The 25397-nt window shown below is 48.0% G+C and overlaps 1 protein-coding gene and 1 long non-coding RNA gene across 4 annotated transcripts in view; one reads left to right on the forward strand and one right to left on the reverse strand.

The window, feature by feature from the left end:
* Nucleotides 1–4369, forward strand: part of TNR (tenascin R) — a 355079-nt gene extending 350710 nt beyond the window's left edge. For all 3 annotated transcript variants that reach the window (XM_045027168.1, XM_045027167.1, XM_045027169.1), the window contains one exon: nt 350–4369. In XM_045027168.1, coding sequence (XP_044883103.1) covers nt 350–469 — 120 coding nt within the window. In that variant the 3' untranslated portion in view covers nt 470–4369. The remainder of the gene's footprint in view (nt 1–349) is intronic.
* Nucleotides 2479–24176, reverse strand: LOC123375850. The gene is made up of 3 exons (XR_006581593.1): nt 24056–24176; nt 6589–6696; nt 2479–2996 (listed from the first exon to the last, which is right to left on the reverse strand). It is a non-coding gene; the product is annotated as an uncharacterized LOC123375850 (long non-coding RNA).
* Between the last annotated feature and the right edge of the window lie 1221 nt (nt 24177–25397).

The raw sequence follows: 25397 nt of genomic DNA on the forward strand, positions 1-25397 counted from the left end.
CAGGAGCCCCAAGGTGCCTTTCCCGGGCCCTTCCCTTTCATTACACTGGGCAGAGTCCATCTAGTTTCAGGAGGGAAACTTTAAAGCAATGTCTCTTGCCTTGTGAGTGGAAGACACAGGAAAACTAACGAGTTAGCACATACGTGAGAGCAGTGGGGGGATAACAAGCCAGAGAGAGAAACCTACACATTTTTTGCCCAGAGAGTAAGAAGAGAAGCTGCTTCATTAAACAAACTCTTTTCTTTCTTCCCACTTAACTTCCAAGTTCAAACGTGTTTCCTTCTTTCCCCACCCCCTCCACCTGTTTTGTTGTTTTTGCCCTGTGCCTTTCTCTCCTTCCTGCTCGCAGGGGATTAACTGGTTCCACTGGAAAGGCCACGAGTTCTCCATACCCTTTGTGGAAATGAAGATGCGACCCTACAACCACCGTAACATCTCGGGAAGGAAACGACGGTCCCTACAGCTGTGAGCCAGCAGGAATCCTGTCCCTCCCCGCCCCAGCCACCCGACCTTTTCTGTCATTCGTTTGTATTTTATAATATGAAAAGGGAAAAGAAATACTACTACTCTGAGCTAGCAACCTGGTCCATAGGAGTCCTGGAAGGCCTGACTGAGCGGCTGGTAGGCTTTGGAAAGGGAAGGGCCTCAACACCTTCCCAGTGAAATGCCGAGTGCCCGCTCCCCCTGCCCACAACGTGGAAAGAGCGAGAGAGATGGATTTTTAGTATTTTTTTAAAGACTTATAAATCCCAGGTGAACCCCCTAGGACATGTTTTTGTTGAAGGTGCTCCCTCACCACCACCTCCATGGCAGCAGGGCCTCCTTCACGCTGCAGGTCCTGTCAGCCAGGGACGTCGATGGAGGCTGGCCAGGCCATGCTCTGGGGGCAAGTTTGCTTTTCGGCTGAGCTGTTGGACTAGGGCCTGCAGCTGAGGCCGCATGTAGCACCAGCTGCAGCCGCATGTAGCACCAGCTGCACCTAGGCAGGGACCACACATAGCGCCCGGTCATTTGATCATACTCAGAGGCAACAAGTCTGATGCCCCTTCATCCCAGGGACAGAGACTCCACCTCCTCCCTCTGTCATACCAGCCAGGGAGAGCCTGCCCCCTCCCCAGCATAATGCCCAATCCCTCTGTTAGCCATGATGATGCAGCTGTCCCGCTCCCTTTGACCAAGAACACACAGTGTTCCTTATCCCCAGGAGCTCACTACATGCGTGCACACATACACAGTGGGGAGAAGTGAATTTCAAGCTTGGCATTGTGTACCGGGTTACTGCAAGTCATAGATCTCACAAGAAGTGTGAGATGCTTGTCTGCATTGTATTCATTTCTCCTTTCCTTTAGAGCAATCACAGCCTACCTATGAACCCCACCATCACCATACTTCTAACATGCCCAAGGTCACCCCCTATTTATGGTAGGCGCATGGGTAGTAACAGAATGGATGGTGCACTGCATCTGCCTGTAGATGTGAGCTGCTTTAGTGTTTTCTGGGGTGCAAAAGTGGCCCATCTACTCTGCATGTTGACTTCATTATAAACCCTTTGGTGGGTTTTTGCTGTTATTTTTATAAGGCCTAGCTCAGGGTTGAGGAGAGGAGAGGAGAGGAGAGAAGGAATCACAGGAAACAGCTTCTAGGAATCTTTAATGTCATTCTGAAGTAAGTTCATTTAAGCTCCTTTTTCACTGTTATTTTTATGTACGATAATTTGTGACTCCGTTGTTATTGGTCCTAAACCAAAGAGTATTAGAGGAAGAGCAGTGAGCAGAAGAACTGGCCGCAGTTCATCCTGAAGCTTGCAGAATAAATTGCAGCCATGTGCTGTGACATCTAGTCATCCTGTTCGTGTTCCCTGGGGTTATGGTTTGGTGGTTGAGGCAAAAGACCTCAATGTAGATTCTCTTCCCACCAGCCTCCTCTGTGATCTTGGGTGATTCACAACATCTCTGTGAGCTGTTTCCACCAGCTCTCCCCTGGGAAACTGAACTCTTCCCTCCCTCACAGTGTTGTCGCAAGGCTTAATTCATTGACATTTGTAGAGCGCTTTCAGATCCTTGGACGAAAGGCCCCATATAAGTTCCAAACATTATGTTTTACCTCCTTATAAAGGGACACTGCCCTGGTTAAAATCTGATATTTAAAAGCTCTATCCCATCCCCCCTGCCTGTTGTTACTAACAACACCTTTAATTATTAAAAGTGATTTTCAAATACTGAATTTACTCCTTAACGTTGATGCTGCTTATGTTTTGCACTTTAATCAGTTTGGCCAATGAGAACAGACCAGGCACTTTCCCCTGGTGCATCCCATGCACTAGCATGAGGTGGTTTTGTGTGGGTTCACCATACTGTAGAGGAAAGGTTACCGGGGATTATCGCTATTTGATAATGGGCCTGAGTCTCGTTTACACCAAGGCTACTTTGCACTCAATTGCAGTTTACGCTGACTTTCAGAGAGCACGTAAAGGGGCCTGAGTGGAACATCACCATGAACCAGAGGAGGTGTAGGGAGATCAAGGAGGAACAACAAGGCTTCAATGAAGAACTAGACCTGGGTTGGGAGGGGAGTAGGATGGATGAGACTCTCATGAAAGGTAGAAAATCTCTTCTGTCCTTAGCTACGTGCATCACTTCAGAATTCCAAAAGCCAACGAGAAGCAGCAGTTAGGACTGACAGAAGTTTAGGGAAATCCCTAGCAATTATTTGTATGAAAACTGCCCCCACCCATTGGCAGTCCACAAACAAGAGGTGACCCTACGAAATGACAAAGCAGGGTAGTTTAACGGTTAGAACTAAGTGTAGCAACTGAGCATCCTGGCTTCAATTCCCATCTGAGGCAGTGGTTCTCTGGGTAACATCAAGTTGGACAAGTCACTTGGCTTGATTGGGCTTTCGTTGTCTCCATTGTCCATTCAGGTGGAAGCATGAAACCTCACTGGAAATGCTGCTGCTCAGCACTAGCGATCCAGCAGAGGGAAAGAAAGCTGTTTCTTTGGATTGGTACAAAAAAAAAAAAACAATATTCTAAATCACAACTTCGCCCGATCTTATCCCCATCCCTCCATAGAAACTCAGATTGATCTTTCTTTAAGCCTAGTGTTGCTAGCAGGTATCGCTTCTCCAGGAAAGGATAGTTATTCTCTCAATATATTTCCCCACCACACACCCCTCCCTAGCTGCCTCCTAGCTGGGATGGGAGGGTCCTAACGATAGGATTCCATTATCTGACCAGAAGAACACACTGCAGGATGAAGGGCAATTTGCAATCTATCTTTTGACCCCAGTGTATCCCATGACAAGTCATTACCATAGACTTGACGTGATGTTACCAACACTGCAACATGGCACGGGGTTTTGGCAATCAACACTGACATGAAAAGGAATGGGCAGTAAGGGGCAGCCAGGGTGGGCTGAGCACTGAGCCCCTTGAGCAGGGATTGTGCCTCATTTTATCCACACATGGCACAAGCTAAAGTTTTTCAAACCATCTCTTGCCTACTCTGAGTTGAACCTGTTTTTTTCCTCTGGCGCTGGGTGGAAAATCCCTTCTCTCCATCCTCCCACTGTCCCTTGTAGTCAAGAAGCTCAGCAAGGGTTCCCACCTGGAGTAAGCTGCTGAGGAACCTTTGCTTCTTCCTTCCTCTTCTTCACCATCTCAGCCACCTTACATGCTGTCTACCTGCGTAGATTCCCAGCGCTGGCCTCCATGCTAATCAGAGATCACTTGCCCTCAGGACTACTGCTGCTGCCCTCCCTCACCCTCAGTCTCTGAGACTATTAGACCCCTCAAAGGAGAGATGCCTAGAACATTACATTTCTGGTGCCTTGGGGGTATCCTGGGAACACCGAGGCAACCAATCAATAATGAATATCTGGCAAAATCTGGCCCTTTTCCTCCATGAAGTGTTGCCCACGAACAGGCTGCAATTTTTCACAACATGCTGGCTTCTCAGTTTTGTTCAATTAACATTTTGGATGAACAAAACTTCAGCTAATGGTTATGTGCAAACTGTGTTCAGCGCTGGTGCTATGGGATTGGTCACCTGATTAAACACGGCCTCTTTTCTTGCGCCCTCACAGGATGACCCTTTATAACTACTTCTATAGCCAAAACAAATTTGGTTTTCTCACTCAATTAGTTCTGCTTCGTAACTGAACTAATCTTGGCTTGAAAATGCACATGAAACAAACTTGGCTCCTCCAAGCGTTCATAAGAAACCTATACAAGAGGGAGCAAACACAACTGAAGGTAAATTCTATACCAGAGGTCGGCAACCTTTCAGAAGTGGTGTGCTGAGTCTTCATTTATTCACTCTAATTTAAAGTTTCGCGTGCCAGTAATACATTTTAACGTTTTTAGAAGGTCTCTTTCTATAAGTTTATAATATATAACTAAACTATTGTTGTGTGTAAAGTAAATAAGGTTTTTAAAATGTTTAAGAAGCTTTGTTTAAAATTAAATTAAAATGCGGAGGTCCCCCCTCCCCCGGAGCAGTGGCCAGGACCCAGGCAGTGTGAGTGCCACTGAAAATCAGCTCGTGTGCCGCAGGTTGCCTACCCCTGTTCTATACAAATGTTGCTGAGATGGTCATGGCTTATTGTCTCCCTATTTATCCAGCTCTCGTCCTGAGGAAATCACTGAGTTCTAGGTTGGAAGTCTCTCTAGGCCTGGTCCCCCACCCAAGAAGTCAATGGAAAGACTCACTGATTTCAGTGAGCTCTGGCTCAAGCCTTTAACTCACAGTGAGCCAGAGGCCTCCATGAAGTCAAGGGGAGGTGTTCTGCACACAGGGCTTGCAAGATCAGACCCAGGATTTGGTTTGAAATGAATTTGAAGTGAGTGAGGTACAAAAAGGAAAACTCTCAGCAGCAGTAGTGACAGGGGAATTTGGGGTTTGCCCTGGAAAGGGCTGAGCATGCCCTCTGGCTTTTGACTCGAATGGGAGAAGTCTCTTGCGTGGCAGGATTTTAATATTCTTTCCAGAGATGCTATAAGTAAGATAGGGAGGGAATGTTCTTTGTATATAACATTCCTTTAAGCCAGGGCACTAGCGTCCTTGAGAAGAAGGCTAAACTCTCTGAACTCTCTCACCATGGAAGAGATGCCTGTACTTACAACAAAGTATGTGGCAGCTGTTAAACAATGAGCCCTGGTCAGTAGTGTCCTGTTCAGCAGTGCTAGGGAGGATATGAGGGGAGAGAGGAGAGGCTTTCTGAGGGGATGGACTTGTCTTCCTTTGCTCGAGCTGCTTTAGTGACTGAAGTGGTGGAAGTAGAGCTTAGCAGCTGTATCTTTTCTGGTAGCAGATGAACTTCCATAAGGACTGGAGGTTGGGTTAGGTTTGGCTAAAAGGGCTTTGAAGGCCAGATGTTTCCCCAAACCATGAGCCAGCAAAAATCAAGCTGGGAATCTCCTGAGAACAGGCTGTCTTGAGACGTCCTGCTCCTAACCAGGCCAGAAATGGTATTATTCCATGTCTAAAGGCCACAACCATGATCGGGGCCCCAATGGTTCAAGAACTTGCCTCGGGTGTATTTCAGCATTTCTGCTTCTGGTCCCATCTGCAATTGCAGAGAGGCCTGAATATTAAACATGTGGGGCCATGAGGGGACTTTTTCCTACAAAGGAAGGTTCTGTTTCGGTTTGGGTCAGCTTTAAGGGAAAGTTCAGTTCCATTCCTATTTCATCTCAGCCAGTTCACTCACCCTCGCTCTGTTATTCATTCTGCAGTGGTTTAAGAAGAGCCTGAAAAAATCAGGAGCTAGTGAAGGGAGGGCTGCCTTTCCGGGCTTTGCTAAAAGCACATAAATGTGAGGAATCTGGTGATAAAACGAGGCCTGGTCCTCTCCCACAGGCAGGAAAATATTCATAGGATGAGCTCTAATAGTTTGTCAGAGTTAATTGCTACCCAAGGAATTTGAAGAAACCTTTGCCTTTGTGCTAGTTTATAACAGCAATACCCTGAGGGTCTCAAATCACACTGCAAACATAAATGAACTAACCTTTACCTTCCCCCTCAAGCATTATTTGTCCCCAATTTAGAGCAGAGAGAACTGAGTCCCCGGAGACAAGGGGAGGGTGGAGGATGAGGAGGCTGAAGAGACTTGCTGAAGGTCACACAAGGAGCCAGATCCTCACCTACTGTAAACTGTAAATCTCCAAATTCCCTGGAACTAGGCAGTGTAACAGCAGCTGAGGGCATGGCCTAGCAGGTCTGGTTTGTACTGGCTTTGTATCACCAGTTATTTCTGTGATAAATCTGACCTTCACCAATCTGGGAAGTCCATGTCTAAAGAGGTCTTTTCCTCTGAAGGTGACCACAGCCTTGTCTGGGTAAACGCCACACTACAGGGCAGCCTGTGGAGCATACTATACAGGTCAGAGGTCAAGATATCCCTCAATGCACATAGCTAAATGAATGACTTCTATTAGTCCTTGGTTCCCTAACACTACTGATGGCTCAGATGTCACGTCTTCACAACAGCAGTACCAGGACTGAAACACTGGTTGCTAAGGTGTGCATCAGATCCAGATAACTAGGAATTAAAATATCAAGGAGCAGAAACTGCAACTAAGCTCACCGAAGGGCGAGGCCACTTTCTTGAGTTATCCATGGAGACACGCGAGGAAGGAACGTTCTTGTCATTTCCTTTGGCATCTCTGGTTCACTGATATCACTTCCTCTCACCCTGTAATGGAACAAGTGGCAGTGACAAATACCAGCCAGAAAATAACAAGGCCAGCAAACCAGTTATATAGCCCCTGAGGCTAGGTGAGCAAAGCAGAGTAAGAGTGGCCCATGTGGGGAGATAGGAGAAGTGCAATTTATTAAATCCCAGCGGGCACGCTCGTCCTTCCCCTCTTGCCTCATCCTTCCTTCCTGTAGGTCAGCTAAAGTCAAGGTTTGTTCAGATTTCACCCCCTGCCTCCTGACAATTTTCTAGCACACTAAAAGGTGCATGGGACAGCAGCAGAAGGATGGGGGCAGGTCTATTGGTCTCACTGCTTAATACATTTTCCTGGGTGTGTGTATACGCTGTACGTGAAGATATACATATACACACACATTAATACAAGCAAACAAGCTCACCAGCCTAAGTGTAGTGCAGTATGTCAGTCAGATGAGTAACCGACTCCGGACATTACCAACAAAGTGCTCATCTGTTCAGATACCCCTCCCCCAGCCCCCGCCCCAGGTCCCCCTAGGAAATTTGCTCAGAGGCATTGATTCTCTGCAAGAGAGAGAGGACCACGTTCCACACACCAGGATGCTCTCCTTTCCCAGCTGAAGGCAGCGCCCCTGGAAATTCCCCCAGCTGCCCAGGATGATCTCTAAGTTCCTACAAATAAGGCAGATGCCATGGCTGGTATGGTAATAAACACTTCCCCCAGTTTATTATGAGCCTGCCTGACAGCACTTACTTCCTGTCCTGCCTATGAACTAGATAAGGCGCTCGATGGAATTTTGGTACCACATAATCTGCTACACCCTGCTATGGAATACGGCTGCGGCACTGCTGTTTCAAAGAAAGGGGAGGGGGCAGGGAAGGTGCAGGGAGCCAGCGTCTTTCAGTGCGAGTCCACAGGAACCGACCCTCCTCACTCTCCACCTGGGGAGACAAACTCTGAACCCTCCAGACTTCGGCCACCGGCGCTTTTTCAGGGGGGTGGCAACCAAAAAAAAACAAACCCCTGCCCCCTCCACCCCTTTTGTACATACATTACTCTGGAATTGTGTTTATTATTTAAAAAAGGAATAAAGGAGGCAGAAAGCTCCCCCGCACGAACTGAACTAAATCTACACAACTGAAGGAGGGAGAGAAAACGTAACCGCCCTCCCAACCCTGTCATGGAAACATGGCTGGGAGAATGGGACCTACACTTGTTGACCATTGTTAACTAGTATTTTTAGTCCTGACTGCTCTTAGCCTATGTATAGTTCCTTTTTTTAAATGCATTTTCTATACATTAATAAAAGATTCCAAATGAGCAATTTGTGTGTCTGGTCAGTGAATGGGGAGAACCGCGAGGACAGAGACTGACAACTCCTTTCCATTTAGCCCTAACCCAGGCTCCTGATCTCTCCTCCTCTTACCCTATCCTCTGGGTCTGGCAAAGAGATTTTCTGTTCTGCCTTCTCTCGCTCTCCTTGATTCACCTCTCTTTCTGCCACTTACTCCTTATGTTTCCCAGGAGACACTCTTTCTGAGGCCCTGTCTCTGCGCACACGCAGCACCAATCTAACTAGACTGGCTTGTTACCAAATTGATCTGAGCCGCCCAAACCCGTTTAAGAAGCATCCACGCAAGGGACTTGCAGTGATTTAGCTCAATCGAATGAAAAACCTTTTTTTAGTACAGTCAGTGCAACTTCTGTGCAGAACAGCCTTAAGTCGCTCCGTCTCTGCCCCAGATGAATGGCAGCTGGATCAAGCAGGCAGGAGTATGACCCAAATGGATCCTGTATTTAACAAAACCAAACAGCTCCACCAATTGAATGTCCTGATTCCTAAGCTCCCTCTAGTGTTCTCTAGAAAGAATTGCACTCACTCCTGGTAAGCTCAGCCAGCACTAGATGCAGCTTCCCCGCCCCTTCTCTCCCTGCTTTTCTTCTCTGCTTTTTTGTCCCCACTCTCTGCCTTCCTCTGTCTAACTTACTCTTTCTTTCTTCATTTGCCTCCCTCTCACCATCTCATTCTGTGTCTTTCACTCCATTTCCCTACCCCGCCTTGTTTACACAGATGTGTTTTGTTTCAAGGTGTGCCCAATTCCCCCCACACACACAACCACCACCGCATGGGAAGCCCTTGGCACTGCTCAGCACCAGCGGCAGACTTTGTTCCTGCAGACTATGCAGCACGAATCACCACATCTGGCCCTCTGAGGCCAACTCCCAAACCAATGGCATCCTCAGCTAGCACAGCCCCCCATCCCAGTCTGCACCACCGCCCATGCTGTGCCTCACAAGGGGGGGCACCCAGGTCTGAGCAGCTGCCAACCAAATGCAAAGCTGGCATGGGGGCGGGGGGTATCAAGGAATCCAAGAGAGAGCGTATACATACGAAGCTCCATGACGGTGCATGTCAGAGAGCACCAGCTTGAACACAGCAGCTGAGTGCTGGCTAAAAATCAGACAGCTGTTACCATTCTCCAGGGCAGGGAAGGAACAGGGCAGCTCTTCTGAACCAATGCGCAAAGGGAACAGACTCCCCGCAAGGTTGTTTATTCATTTAAAAAATCAGCACCACAGGTCAAATCCTATGGTTGCCATGAAGAGATTTCTGCAAGAGGAGGACAGTACCTGGCCTGCTAACCAGCCACAGCGGCTTGATACTGCTTTGTAAATGATCTAGGAATGTTAGGGAGCATATGGGCAGGTGCACACACCCCCACACAGCCCTCCCTGGCAAGGAGTGCACACACAATCCTCCCCCAAACTCATCATCCAAGGATGGGGCACTCCCTCTTGCTGGTGGCTCCCAAGCCCGGGGCAACGTGGCAGTGTCGTCTGATGGTGACAATACATCATGTCGATGAGAACAGGGACAAGAAAAGAAAAGTCACTGACAGGTGTCTACCAGTCCCCCAGCTGCTACTCCCATGGGGCTCTGGGGTTCCTGCCTCCCCACCTCAACACCACAAGTCCTGGCCTGGCTGGCAGCTCCCTGGAAGCCTAGCTCCCAAACCACCTTCTGGGACTGGATCGAGGCTCTTTTCCCACCACCATGGCTGGCGCCTGGCTGGGCTCACTGGGTACATACCTGGTGCTCCTCTTGCCCCTTCCTTGCAGCACCAGCATTTAGCCTCAGCTGGGAAAGAGAATCCACACCAATGCAGAAACAGCAATGAGGGCTGAAGGCCTGAGGCCTCCCTTGGAGGTGTGTAGAGTACCCCTAAGATTCCCTGCACTTTGGGAGATTTCAGGAAAGCTCAGAAAATACTATGCAAAAAAAGTGAAACTGTTCCAAGTGTTCCCTGGCACACCGGGGCAGCATTGTGCGAGGCGCTGCACAGACACTCCAGGAACGCTAGCCCTGCACCAAAGAGTTGTATTTCACTGGAGCTTGACAGGGGAAGTCGCATTCTATTATAATATCTGCAGATGTGCTCCAGGTCCACCAGGCCTGGAAGTCCCACAAGAGCAGGCAGTGCTACTGTCCCTGACAGTGATTAAAGCAGTGTCTTCCCAGCATTCCTGTGTGTCAGCCCCTTATAACCAGCCCCACCATTCAACCCCAGAGCATGATCTCCTGTCTCCTTACACAAAGGATACTGGGCTCCTAGGTGAGTCTCTTTTCTAAAGCCAACTCTCACAATAACTTTCGTCCTATGCAGCCATGCCACCTTGCACAGAGACTGGACAGCCAAGGGAATGCAGTACTGTGGCATCAAGCTTCCCTTGCTGTCTCTCCCAGGTTCTCTCTTCTTCCTTTCCCTGTGTCTCTCCAAGTTATTCCCTTCCTTTCTCCTTGCCTCTTCTCCCCTTTGTTTTTCAGTTTTCCCTGTAAATAAGCCCCATCTACATCTCAGCTTTTCCCTTCCTCCCTCTATTCTTCTTTCCATCCTTACCCATCAGGCCCTGTCTCTCCACCACAACCACCTCCTCACCGTACCATGTGTGATATCTTCATGGCAAGCAAACGGAGGAGCCACCAGCCTTCATTCATCTTCCCTTCTCATGTTGCTAGGTCTAATTTGATTGCTGATTTAAAGGGGCAGCACCTTGTGTTATTTACTTACACATAAAGTGTCATGCTTGGATGACCTATGAATAGAAGAACTGGACAGGAATTTTCCATTGGAATGATTTCCCGACAGAAAATGTTGTTTCTGCAAAATCAAAATTTTATTTTGCTGAAAACTTGATTTTCTCTTGGGGTACATTGAAATTAAGTATTTCATTTCAGGGCAGTTCGATCCACATGGGAATATTTTGGGGAGGGAGCGTTAAAACTGATCCTAAATGTTTTGTTTTGAATCAGTTCAACAAAATATTAAAATGCATTTTTCTATCAGCTAACTGCTGGATGGGAGTTGTAATTCAAGCCCCCACTCTCTCCTGAGATGAGCAACCTGGAGGACTATATCTCCCCTAATGCAATATGGATATCCAGGTGACTCAGCTGCATTGTGCATTATGGAAGATGTAGTCTGGCCAGGGAGACGTTCTGATACTTCCCCATGGAAATGTTTCAGAATTTCCGTTCTGTGAAAATTTTCAAGTTTTTGCCCCACTTTAGAACGAAAACAAATGTTGAACATTTCAGAAGTTGCTGTCCAATGGAAATAACAAATCTTGCTCAACTCTGATAAACAGTAATTTCACATTGGCCAAGCAGATGTTCCACAGCCTAGGTGGGAACAGCAATTGAAGGTGAAAGTCTCTATTCTCTGCCTAATGCCTAAGAGATCTAGCCCCACACTTGGGTAGAGAAAATAACAGATAAACACACTCCCCTTCACAGTGTCCACTCAGCACATGCTGCACAATCAGCAGTCAGGCTGTCCTAGGCAAGACCCTACCACATCTTAAATCAAAGCCAATCTCCTTTTCCTTCAAAGCCTGCTGGGCCAGTCCTTTGCAGCTGAAGACAAAGTGCCCTGAGCCTGCAAGTAGCATGTGCTTGAAACGTACGGATGCTGCAGCTGCAGCGTTTCTGGTGCAGGGGGCCTCACCCTTCACTTCCTGCCCAGCTACGAAGCGTTCAGTTTAGTTTATTGTCTCAAAACCACATCTCCAAAGAGGGCCTGAACAGTGACGACACATGGGACACAGCCTGAGCTGCAGCCACAAATAGCAGTTTTAGTCCATTTATTACTAAACATGCCCTTGACAAGAGAGGGCTTCAGCTCAGGTTAACCACCCCTCAGGTGAACTCACTCTTCTAATCCTCCTAGCAAAGAGAGGGGAGGGAGAAGTGGACAGTCCTGAAAACAACTGTCTATGAAGGGGAAGGGTGTGGATCATTTATTTTGGCTTTCCAGTTACCCTTGAAAAGAGCCCAGCCCAGACGTGCAGAAACTGCAAGCGGCATCAGCTGCAAAGGAGAGAAAGAACTTAGCTTCTCCTATGGGGACCCTCCTCCTCCCACCAGTGCACAGCCCACCTCTCCCTCCCACAGGGGAGAAGAGGCCTGCTGCTCTACTGTGCAGTGTCCACATTCCCAGAGGCAGCAGTTGCTCTCAGGAGATGAAGGGGGTCGGAGCTGCAAGATGTGAGCAGCTGGAGAGGTGGATTTCAGGGCAGGCTCTTTAAAGTGTTATGGGCTAGTTATCTCCCTGGGAACTGCCACCAGAACATTGAGCTTCTTCATGTAAGGGTCTAGGTGGCTTTGGTTTTCTCTCCCAGATGGTTTTCCCACCTCTATAATGCACCCCCAGACCTCATGATTGAACAAGAAGTGGGATCCTTAACAGTCCCATATAAAGGGAAAGAAGTGTGCCCTAATGGGTTTGGGATGGAGTGCAGAGGAGCTAATTAAGCTGGAACACCACAAGATGGTGTCACCTGTCTCCTCCATGGCATACACAAAAACAGGAGGAATATTCCCTCAGAAATACCCTCCCCCACCATGACTCATGCCATGCTGGAGACTCTAAAGTTATTCCTACTCCACACGGCACCTGCTGCTGTTAAGAGTCAACGTCAGCATAGCCCCTGAGTTCGCCAGCAGCAGGATCATCTAGCCAGTGGCACATCGTCACTGCACACCTGCTCTGAACATGTCGGTAAAGCAGTGGGTAAAGCAGAGCTGGTTGGCATAATTCATTTAAGACTTCCAAAAGGCCTTTGGTTCTGCACAAGAGGCTACTAAAGAAGCTCACAACCTCCTGTGCAAGAGGCTAAACATTCTCTTGGATCCAAACCTGGCTAAAAGACAGGAAACAGAGTAGGAATGAATGGCTGATTTTCATCATGGAAAAAGGTTAACAGAGGGTGCCTCAAAGTTCTGTACTTGGTCCCATGGTGTTTAATGTATTTATTCCTGAACTGCAGTGGGTGAGAGAGCTGAGAGGAAGCAAAATTTGCAGATGAAAATGTAGGTTGATCAGGACCAGAGAAAACTGTGAGGAACACAAGAGAGATCAACTGATTAGATGAATGGGAAACAAGATGGCAGCTGAAATTCAGTGTCGATAAATGCAAAGTAGTTCAGATTGGCCCTTCTCTGGAGACTGCGCTTTGATGTGGTAGGAAGGCGTGTGTGCACTAAGGGCTCTGGGAGCTATACAACAGGGAGTTTTAATTCCTGGAAGGGCCACCCAAGCTAAACAGGTCGAAGGGAAGGGACCAGCTGAAAAGCACTCCGGGTTGCAGGTTGAGTGATTGACCAACAAACTTGTAAAAAAGCTGAGTTATAGAAACACAGCAAGGTAGCCATTTCGGCAAACAACGTGATAGACAGGGATGGCGGAGCCTTGGTCACACCTTAAACTATGTCAGGTAGGACAGTAAAGATTCAGAAAGCAGATTGGGGGGGTGGAAATTAAACTATTCATACACCTGACAGGGTTCTAAATTACTGAACCAGCTCAGAAAAGGGGATTGGGTGTCCATGTAGACAGCTCAATAAAGACCTGAGCTCAATGTGCAGCTGTGGTCAAAAAAGCACACAAGATGTTAGGATGCATGAGGAATGCCTGGTGAATAATACAAAGCATATTATAAAGTCTTTTACATAAAAATCAATGGTGTGGCTTCATCTGGATACTATGTGCCGTTCTGGCCAGCCCATCTCTAAAAGGATATTGCAGAACCGAAGGGGAGTCAGTGAAGAGCAACAAGGATGATCAAGGACATGGAAAAACTCCCATGTGAACAGAGATGGAAAAGATGGGGATTGTTTACCTTGGCAAAGAAACGAATAAGAGAGGATGTCATGAAAAATCTATAAAATAATAAATGGGCTAGAAAAGAGAGCTAGCTTCTGTTCTCCCTGTCTCCTAACCCAAGAGCACAGGGACATTCAATTAAAAGAAAAGATGGAAAATTAAAAACTGACCAAAAGAAATGCCTTTTCACACCCCTTGTTTTTATTTTTGTGCTAACCACAGACCTGTGACGTTGCGGGTAGTGAAATCAGCTGCACAAGGCAGTGGCAGCCCCACCTTTCACGACTGAGAGCTTCCAGATGGAAGATGACACCAGAACCAAACTCCCTTTCTGCCATGTCAATCAGGGGCACTCCTGTTTTGCTCAGGACTTTCCCCTCCCCTCCACCCCCGCTCAACTGCAGGAGGAGAAGTGGGTGGAGATGTGATCTGGGTATATGCCTTGTGCTCTGGGCCTCTCCCATAAACAATTAAGAGAGAACTTGGTATTTAAAGAAGTTAAAAAGAGTTTTTAAGTGAAGTGCCAGACTGTCCCTGTTGACATTTAACCCTTTCATACAAACAATACAGCATCCTTCCAGCCACCACGCTAGCACTTTACAACAATTCCAATGGGGAAAGGCTGGGACTACTGACGTCAGATGCTTCCCCGCAGTGATCCCTGCAGGGATAGACCAGGACTAGCTACCTCCCAGCTAGCACTCCTCCAGCATTTGCTAGATTCCCTCCTGCTGGAAGAGGCCAAGTTGGAGAAGGGGACAGCACACTCTTTTCAGCCAGTGCTTCTCCAGCATTTCATACTTCACCTGCTGGTGGGTTAGGCAGGGTGGGGCTTTTGTAACCATGTACTTTGCCCTCTGGCGAAATTTGTGTACATCATCCTGAAATAGTATTAGCAGGGGCACATGTCCCCCAACCATCTACACGGAAGGACTGGGGCCAGGTATAGAAATGCCATGGCACGAGCCTGAACACCAACACAGCTAGACAATCTCAGCCAGCAATCCAGCATTGGCAAACTGGATCACACGCAGGCCATCTCATCCAATATCTTGTCTCCAATAGTGCCCAGTACTGGATGCTTCACAGGAAGGTGCAAGAAACCCTGCAGTGTACAATTTTGGAAAAACCTTCCCAGCAGAACATTTCTTCCAAACCCTTCAGTTAGTAGCTGATTTATGCCTTGAAGCATGAGAGTTTAACACACATCTATTTATTTCATTTTTATTCTTCTAGAACAGGGGTCAGCAACCTTTCAGAAGTGCTGTGCCGAGTCTTCATTTATTCACGCTGATTTAAGGTTCTGCGTGCCGGTAATACATTTTAATGTTTTTAGAAGGTCTCTTTCTATAAGTCTATAACATATAACTAATCAATTGTTGTATGTAAAGTAAATAAGGTTTTTTAAAATGCTTAAGAAGCTTCATTTAAAATTAAATTAAAATGCAGAGCCCCCCAGACCGGTGGCCAGGACCTGGGCAGTGTGAGTGCCACTGAAAATCAGCTCGCGTGCTGCCTTCGGCACCCATGCCATAGGTTGCCTACCCCTGTTCTAGAACCATAGATGGTTTCATTACCCATATAAAAATCTCATCCTATTTTGAATCTACCAAGATTTTGGGTCCCGTGGCAATGAGCGCTTTAGCATAATTATGCATTGTGTGAATCGGTATTTCCATTTTGCTTTTAAGATTCATCAGAGTAGCCCGTTGCTTATATTATGAGAATGGGTCAAAGGAAATACCTGATTTCCCTTCTCTGTGCCATTCTTTACCTTACGTAACTCTGATATGTATCGTTTTGGTCTTCCTCTCGCTAAACCCAGCAGTCCTAGTCTCATCAATTTCTCTCCAGATAGAGCTATTTTCATGCCTCTCATCATTTTCAGCATCTGTCTCTGGGACCCTTTTACTATTTATTCTTGAGGTTGAGTGACCAGAACTGAACACAATGTTCCAGGTGAGTCCATCCCATTGATACATAGCATGGCATTCTAATACACTCAGTATCATTTTCTATCCCATTCTTTACACACCTTCACATTGGGATTGATTTTTGGCTATCACCAAGCAGAGGCTTTCATTAACCCACCCACAATGACACTCCGGTCTTTCTTCTCAGTAATCACTCTTCATCGAGTACTCAGCAATCAACTGCAGCAGTTATTCCTACCAAGCAGAATTCATCTCCATAGGCCATCATAGAATCATAGGACTTGAAGGGACCTTGAGAAGTCATCTATACCAGTCCCCTGCACTCATGGCAGGACTAAGTATTATCTAGACCATCCCTGACAGGTGTTTTTAAAAGCAGGTTATACAGTCTCCAATGATGGAGATTCCACAACCTCCCTAGGCAATTTATTCCAGTGCTTAACCACCTAACTTTTTCCTAATGTCCAACCTAAATCGACCTTGCTGCAATTTAAGTTCACTGCTTCTTGTCCTATCCTCAGAGGTTAAGAAGAACAATTTATCTTCTTCCTCCTTATAAACAACTTTTTATGTACTTGTAAAACAATTATCATGTCCCCTCTCAGTCTTCTCTTCTCCAGACTAAACAAACCCAACTTTTTCAATCTTCCCTCATTGGTCGTTTTCTAGACCTTTGATCATTTTTGCTGCTCTTCTCTGGACTTTCTCCAGTTTGTCCACATCTTTCCTGAAATGTGGCACCCAGAACTGGACACAATAATCCAGTTGATGCCTAATCAGAGCAGAAGAATTACTTCTCGTGTCTTGCTTACAACACTCTTGCTGATACATCCCAGAATGTTTGCTTTTGGGGGCGGGGGCGCAACAGTATTACACTATTCACTCATATTTCACTTGTGATCCACTATGACCCCTTTCCGGATTACTCCATCCTAGGCAGTCATTTCCCATTTTGTATGTGTGCAACTAATTGTTCCTTCCTAAATGGAGTATTTTGCATTTGTCCTTTTTGATTTCTTCCTATTTACTTCAGACCATTTCTCCAGTTTCTCCAGATCATTTTGAATTCTAAGCCTATCCTCCAAAGCACTTACAACCCCTCCCAGCTTGGTATCGTCTGTAAACTTTATATGTGCACTCTCTATGCCATTATCTAAATCATTGATGAAGATATTGAAAAGAACCAGACCCAGAACTTATCCCTGCAGGACCCCACTTGTTATGCCCTTCCAGCTTGACTGTGAACCACTGATTACTACTCTCTGGGAACAGTTTTCCAACCAGTTTTGCATCCACCTTATAGTAGCTCCATCTAAGCTATATTTCTCTAGTTTGTTTATGAGGAGGCCATGCAAGACAGTATCAAAAGCCCTTTCTAAAATCAAGATATACCACGTCTACCACTTCCCCCGCAGCCACAAGGCTTGTTACCCTGTCATGTATCCCTGCAGCAGAGTTCACTTAGGGGCCAGCAGGCCTTGTGAGCAGGCCACAGCTCAACAGTCTCCAAAGTCTTGGGGGCCTTGTAAGGTAATCTGGGGGCCTGGCGGCCAACTCACAGTGGGTCATTCTCCCCATTCCCCTCTCCCCCCCTAGTTGGACTAAGGGCCGAGGGAAGAATAAGGCAACCCAAGCCCTCTTTGTCCACTGGGTCCTGGCCCAAGGTCCAAGGGAGGGGAGAGGATGGGATTGTTTTCATCCACTCTAGCTGATACCCCAGACCATCCTCCCCTAGACCACTTCCTACCTACTTTCCCCACCCCCCACCCCAAGTGCTCTCTTCAGTTTGGGCATGGTCACAGCCCTTGGCTTCCCTCCTTGCAGAGGGTTGCTCAAGCAGCCTCAGTGATTCAGTCCATCATGGCTTCCCAGCTCGCTTTGCGGCATCCAGGGATTTCCCCCTTGTTAGGGAGAAGGGGAGAGAGAAAAAGGGGTCAGGACCCTGGCTGCCCAGCTGGGCCTTACCCACAGTCCAGGGCCTTCCCTGGAGTCCTCTGGTCCCAGAAGTTACTAACTGGCTTCCCTCCTGTAGACAGCCTCGCCACCAGCTTGATTGCCAGAGCCCCATTCGAAGCCGTGGCTCCATCACCCCTTTCATCCTAGTGAGGGGTCTGGAAGCCCCACCACACACCCATTTACCTAGCTCTTTATTATTCATTATTATCTGTATTGCAATAACACCCAGAAGCCTGTCATGGACCAGAACAAACACAGAACAAAAAGACAGTCCCTACCCAAAAGAGCTTACAAGCGAAGTATAATAGCCAACAAGAGGAGACAGACAGACAGGAGCACTAGGAAACAATGAGGCAATCTTGGACAGCACGATAGGCGGTAGTCTCAGCACACCTGCTGCCTAACTGTTGGCTAATTTTGTGCTGAATAGCAGGCCTAGGATAGACTCGCGCGAGAGGAGCACCCACTGTCACCCTTCAGCCACACTGGGAACTAACAACTGCCGCTCTGTTTACTGTCTCTTGCTCGGTTGCTCATCCGTGATTGAACTCCACCTCTCACCCTTTGACCTCCTAGTTTCCTTAACAGCCTCCTGAGCGGGACCTTGATCAACAGCTTTTTTAAAGTCCAAATGAAGTATATCAAGCAGTTCTCCTCCAGCGAGCTGACAGACCCACCACAGAAGACCCTTTCGCTCCCCCTCCACTGAGTTCCGTGTTTCTTTCTTTCAACGGACTCAATTTGCGTTTCACTTTCCTTCCCACTGTGGGTGGGTGCCACTGACAGCTGTAAAGATTTGCAGAAGTGACTTTAGTGCAACACACCCTGCCTGAGCCGCAGAACCACAGCTGCATCCTCTCCAGGAGAATTTCGGGGGGGACCCATTAACAAATGAGCTGGAGAGAAGGGAAGCTAAGCAGCGCATTTCACCTGTGAAGACCAAAGGTTAAACGGTCACTAGTACATAGAGAAGCTTGGAGATCTCAGCCTGGTTCCTACTAGGAGACACCCTCCTCCCCCGCACCCCCCAGTCTGCATCACCAAGTCACTACCTAATATTAGCAGTCCTCATTAGCAGTAACTGCTGTGGATTGCACCAGCACTGTGAGGGGGCAAGGGGAGGGCTGCAGCCTCAGGCCAGCAGTCTGCTGCATAGGTCAAGGGGTAGAAGGATAGGATCCAGGGCTGGGATAGCAGGGGGTGCGGCAGGTCAGGACTAAGGTACGTTAGCAGAGCAACAGTATGTGAGGAAGTTTGATATTTTATTGGCAAAACTACCAGCTCCTCAATTTCACAAACGACCTCCTTTAAAAATACTATTCAGCATTCTCCATCCAACTGCTAGGCCAAAAGTGCAACACAAACTATATGTGCAGTGCAGAACAGGACGAAAGCAGGGGCCATCGGGGACTGTTCAATGTGACGCTCCAGACTCAGATGCATTCGCAACAGTTCACATCTCCTCTCCCCAAATGCTCCACACTCACCCCCAAGAATTAATAAAAACCGGCGTCAGGAGAGTTAAAGGCTGAGCAACAAGGGTGGGAGCCCAGCCAGAAGAGTTGTGGATCCTGTACAAAGAGTAACTCCTGTTTATACCTAAAAGCAGTATCAGGAGCCATCAGTGAGGCTGTAATGCAGAAACCAGGTGTTCCGAGCAGCAAAAGGAAATAAACAAAACCTAATGCAGGGGAAGAGTGCATTAACCCCTGGGGAGCTGGAGCAAAGTGCATAGACTCAAGGTGGGGGACTGCAGAGCTGCTAGTAACCAGGGATGGAGTATGCCAGATCTGATAAAATGGCCCTTATGGACAAGTCCCCTATCACAGGCTCTCAAACCATTTCAGAGCACAGGCCAGCGGCCAGATCAGCCTCCCCTCCCAGTCCCAGCCATGTTCTGGCTTGCAATCCCACCACTTCCATCTAGCAGCTATGCAGACATGTCTTACACAGGGGCAGGGAACAATGCAGGTGAGGGACTCATCTCTGCAGAGAGCCACATCTCATTGTCCAGCTGCACAGAGGTCTAAGGTTTGCCCTCACTAGAGTGGGTGCTGCAGTCTCTGAGCCTGCTTCTGAGGAGATGCCATCCTCATCACCTTCCTTCTCGTCCCTGGCCGGAGGCTGTGTCTGATCTTTACGAACCTATTGCAGAAGTGCTGCCTCTCTTACTGTGCAGCTGGGCCGCAGTGGAAGGGCCTTGGAGATGGGCTGCAGCACAGGGGCGAAGGTTGGACCATGCCATTTATCTCTCCTTATTTGGAGGCTGGTTACAGTGTCACCATCAATGTGAATGCGAAACGACGGGCAGAGCAGTCTGTAGCTTTGTTTTAAGTTCACAGGCATGGCCTGTGTCTGCAAAACACATGGAGAGCCCCAGAGAGCGGGGACTGTATACATGCAAAGTACCCATATTATCTGTCCCATCAGTTATACTTCCATCCCCCGCTTAGTCACGGAGTGGGGGGAGGGAGAGAGAGATTGCTTTCTAACCCCTTCACTCCTGCTGGTACAAATGGCCATTCAAATAAATGAAGCATCAGAACACGCTGCCCCGCACCCCTCGGGCTCCATTGGGAAGTGGGTGCCCCAGCTGTTAACAGAGCTGGTTTCATCCTTCAGCATTAATAAGGCTGACTGTGAGGCAATTCCTAAATTAAAACGCATGACATCATCCTGCCTGGGCTTGCTCACCCCCTCAAGTTGCCCCCCTCTTTGCCCCACCTCTCTTGCCGTCTTCAGCCTGCCCCTCACCCGCTCCCTCAGAGAGCTTTGCTCTTAGGATTTCCTCAGGAAGGAATTCCTGTTCATAGCCAAAAAACAGCAAAATAAATTAGTCTTGTCAGAAAAACAACCAACCACTACCATTGCCATCTTTCCAAGTGCTGCAGCACACACAACGGGGACTTGGAGACTTTCCTAAGGACTGTTCTGTCCACTCCCGACCCTGGAGATTACAAGCCTCTGTTTCCCTAGGTCCCTAAAGCATCAAATTTCTCTGACAGCACTATAGAAGAACTCTGCTTTCTTTGGACCCTTGGGCTCTGGCCCTGAAACAGACCTGCCACAGTGCTATCTAAGAAATTGCTACAGCAGGGGCTGCATTTTAATAGAGTGGGTATCATCCAACTTAGGTATGGCCCCCACCCACTTAGTATCTGAGCACCTCACAGTCTTTAGCCACACAACACCCCTGGGAGACAGGTCAGTGATATTATCCTGTTGGACAGATGGGGAACTGAGGCACAGAGAGGGTAAAGGCCAAATTTAAAAAAGGTATTTAGGTCCCTAGCAGAATTTTCAAAAGCATTTAAGCACTTACCTCCCATTGAAATCAATGGATTGCTTTTGAAAATCCTAGTGGGTGCCTAAATCCCTTTAGGAATCTGATCCTAAGCAACTTGCCCCAGGTCACGCAGGAAGTTGGAAGAGAGTTGAATCTGGATTCCCCAAACACCACGCTAGAGCGCTAACCACTGCATCCTAGCCCCCGCTCTGCCAGTGCCTTGCTGTATGTCTATGGGAAAGTCACGCTGCCCCTCTAGCATGGGGAGATCGCTCATCCCGCAGGCTGTTGAGGCCTAGTACTGGCAACGTGCTCTGAGAGCTTTGGCTGAACAGCAACTGGAGCCTCTCGAAAAACAGAGACTTTGTCGCAAACATCTTCCTGAAAAATGTGTCCCTGGCTTCCCTCGAAAAATGTGAAATCTGGGAGTTTTCCCACCAGCTCTGAATATGATCTCCCCAGTGGACTAGTCTCCTTCGCCCTGCACCTCGCGTCATAACTCCCACCACCAGCACCATTCTGGCACAGCAGCATACACACCTGCTGAGCATTGGTGGCAGCGGCCAAGAGAGAAGCAGGCCCAGTCAGTGCAAAATATTGTTATTAACATAGGCAGAGCCTGAAAGCAGTGTAAAGAAGCCTTAAAGAGATTGGAAATGCATTTTAAGGTCCCTTTATACTGCCAGAATGATGCAAAAGGGCCTGGGCATAAATGAGAATCCGGCCCAGTATGTATCACTTGCTATTACCGTAGGGATAAATCCTGCATTGCCCTGGCAGGCGCAGAAGGGCCGGGAGGCAGGAGAACAGCTACGGTTCCATATAGAGGTGTGGATTTATAGCTACAGAGCTGCTTGGGGACAAGCTGCCTTCCCTCCTCCCCACCAGCCCCAATACTCTGTCCCGCTGCAGGATTTGTCTTGTACGTTATGCCACTGTCAAGCATCTCAGCCTGTCCATATGCCTCTACAGCTTGCACAGAGGCTGGAGCTCAGCTGAGAGCTCAGGAGACACAGTCAGAGAAGCTGGCCTGGGAGTTCAGGACAGGAAACAAAAAAAACCCAAGAGAAGAAAGGAGGCAGCAGAACTGGCTGACTTGGAGCCTGTCAGTCCTAGGCTGCATGGATCTCAGCCAAGACAGAGCTCTGTGTTTATTCTTTAAGAGGCTGAACTTCTCTCCCAGGGGTCATACATCCCACTCAGCTCCCAACTTTGGAGTTTTGCTCCGGAGCAGCGGCAGGAAAGGCCTTTGCTGATGCAATAAATAAATAACTGACAGGTCTATTTTTAGCTGTCCTACAGCTGGGTGAGTTTTATTTTTAGTGTTTAACATGAAGCCCTCGAGGTGAGGGGCAGAGAAGAAGAGAAGGCGGAGGCGCCCTGGAAAAACGAGAGGCATGCAGCTCTGGGAGCCGAATTTTCCATTGCTTACTTTAATCCTAGCCAGCATCTACAAAGAGAACTCACAGCTATCCAGACAGCCAACAGAGCTTCGGGACAGGCAAACAAGGTGTGTTCCTGCCTAGAGTTTAACCTGCGGTTGGGCCTCATTTCCTCCACTCTGGCTTCTACCCAGACGTTAAAATAAATAGCGTATTATATTTGCCCATATGTTTTTAACACTGTTTTATGTGCTGCAAGCATAAGGGACAAAATTCTCAGCTGGTAGAACTGAATGAAATTCCACTGTATTAAATGGAGCTGAATCTATTTATCCCAGCAGTCATTTTGGCCCATGGACATTATGAGCCTAGTTCTGCTCTCATATTGGTGTAAATCAGAAGCAGCTCCCTCCTATGTAAAACTGGGGGAAAAGAAGAGATTCAGACCTACGTTACTGTAGTGAGAGATGCAATGAGTCCTGGAGAGGAGTCTGAAACAACCCACAAAGTTTGGGCCTACATCTCAATATTCCCAATGGACAGGAAAGAGAGGCTGGATCTGGGATTTTGCATTGGCCCATTAGAGGGATGGGAATCACACTTAAGTATGAAACAGAACCCAAAGTCTGAGGATTTTCAGACCTGTGGTTCTGTGAGCAGATCCAGGGCACATCTCTACCATTAACTAACTTCCTATACCTCACAATTATAGCCACTGCAAACATTTTGTTCCAAAATCCCAAACCATGCCAAATGCAGACCAAACCCAAGGTGTGTCAGCCTCTTGAGCGAACTTGGGCAGAGGGAAGACAGAAGAGCAGAAAAACCATCTTGAAATCCACTATGAAGATTTATCTAGGAAGAATTTAGATATTACACTGATGGGTGCTACAGAAAACCCTAAAATGTAATATCTAAGCAAAGATTAACGCATTCTTGCTGGAAGGGGTAGATTAGAGGGGAGAATTGTGGTGGATTGTGCAGTATAACAAGGTTAAAACCTTCAGACCTGCCTGTCCCCACCCCTCATACTGCTTGGGGCAGGGGGAGAGAGACTCTGTCTCTCTTCCCACGAGCCAGACAACGGTTATGTAGAGGTCAGAATGCTCACATGAGGTAAGAGGGCCCAACTCTTACTCTGGGGGAAGCCTCCCCCACATACATACTTACTCTTCCCTCAAGGTTATAAAACCAAATAACTGTCTCCTGTTGCTGGAGTGACTTAGTGACTCTCCAGGGATTGGATCACTCATTTGGCCCCTCTGTCTTTGCACAGCACCTTCCCACCTGCCCCCAGTCTGCACAGGATAACTCCTATTCCCTCAGCCTGAACTAGGCTTGCATGATAGTGAGAACACGCCAGCAGCACTCTGAACCCAGGGGTGCACGCAATATATACTACCAGCACTAGGCTCCCTGAGAGCCCCTCTGCTCAATGATTTCCACACAGCCCAAGGAAAACGGAGAGAACATTTTGCAGAAGAACTTGGGTCTAGAAAGGGGTTGGGGTTCTGACCCTCGGTCTGATGGGCCATAAGGAAGTGATGATGGCCATGGATTATGAGGTTCACCCCCTTCCGCACCCTATCTGGTTAAGGTACTTATATGGCCCCCATTGCTGTAGTGTCTGAGCACCTCCCAATCTTTAGCATATTTACCTCACAACGCCCCTGCAAGGCAGGGCAGGGCTGTTGTCCCCATTGTGCAGATGAGGAACTGAGGTACAGGGAAACCAGACTTGCCTGGTCACACAGAAAAGTTGGGGTGCAGCAAGGAATGGAAGCCAGGCCCCAGGCTAGCACCTATCCTGCTTATAACCCCTCTTCCCACCCCCTTCATCTCCTGATTGCCAGGAACTGTTCGTTAGCGCCTGCTGCTCTGCATTCTGTGCTGAGCATGGCCCCTCACCTGCCACAGTGGGGGGAGGTGCTGAATGGCTTTCCTCTCCTAGGAGCTCCTACAGACCACTGGCTAGGCCAGAACAACTTCCCTATGCGGAAAGGAATCCTAGTTGACCTAGGAATAAGTCCCTGTAATGGTTGAAGAGCAGACAGGGCGCACACGCACTTGAGGGGAATTCAGCTACATGACCTCAGAAGCAGACACCAGACAATGCCCCACGGGGCACAAATGGGCCACACAGAGTTGTGCTCCTCTCTAACCACCAGGGCTCAAAAGAGGAAAACCCTGGGTTTCATCCCCCCGCTTGCTGATTTAAGGGTTGACATTAACACCATAAGGCACAGTCAGGAGCAACCTTCCAAAAATAGCCATTTGTTTTCAGGTGCCCAAGTTGAGATGCCTTGGGCCTGATTCTCAGAAGGGCTGAGCACCCACAGCTCCCACTGAGATCATCTGGAGTTCTGGGTGCTCAATAATCAATCAGCATTTTACAGATGGGGAAACCGAGGCACAGAGAGTTTAAGGGATTTGCCCAAAGTCACACAGTGAGTCAGTGGCAGAGGCAGGAAGGAGAGCCAGGTCTCCAGACTCCCTGTCTTGTGTTTAAATTGCAAGGTTACTCTGCTATCTCTTTAGTTTCGCCTTCATTCTACCTCCACCCCAGATATTCCACTGGATTGGCCCATACATCTGGCCAAGCAGAACTGCATGCAGCTTCCTCCAGAATCACGCAGTGTTGTGCAAGGCCCATCCAGAAGGGGGGTGCTACACAGCAACCTCAGGCGCTTTTTGCTTATTCCTAGGACCTACGCATGCTCCTTTCTCAGCATTCCCTGGCAGACACTGCACTGCAATTTGCAGACCCAATTATTTTCATCCCAGAGGACAAATAAAAATAGATGAGAAGTTTGTTCTCAGGCCTGAGATCAAAGCCCCACAATTCTGGGATGCAGATTCAGATCGCTGCATTGCTGCTAGACTGGATCCAGAACTGGACTTGTCCTAAAGTCTCAGACACGTGGGTTAGAGCAGATCAGGGCCGTCCCTAGTTATTCTGTAGAAGCAGCAAAGAATCCTGTGGCACCTTATAGACTAACA

The sequence above is a fragment of the Mauremys mutica genome, chromosome 8 (assembly GCF_020497125.1).
Source record: "Mauremys mutica isolate MM-2020 ecotype Southern chromosome 8, ASM2049712v1, whole genome shotgun sequence".
NCBI classification, from domain to species: Eukaryota; Metazoa; Chordata; order Testudines; family Geoemydidae; genus Mauremys; species Mauremys mutica.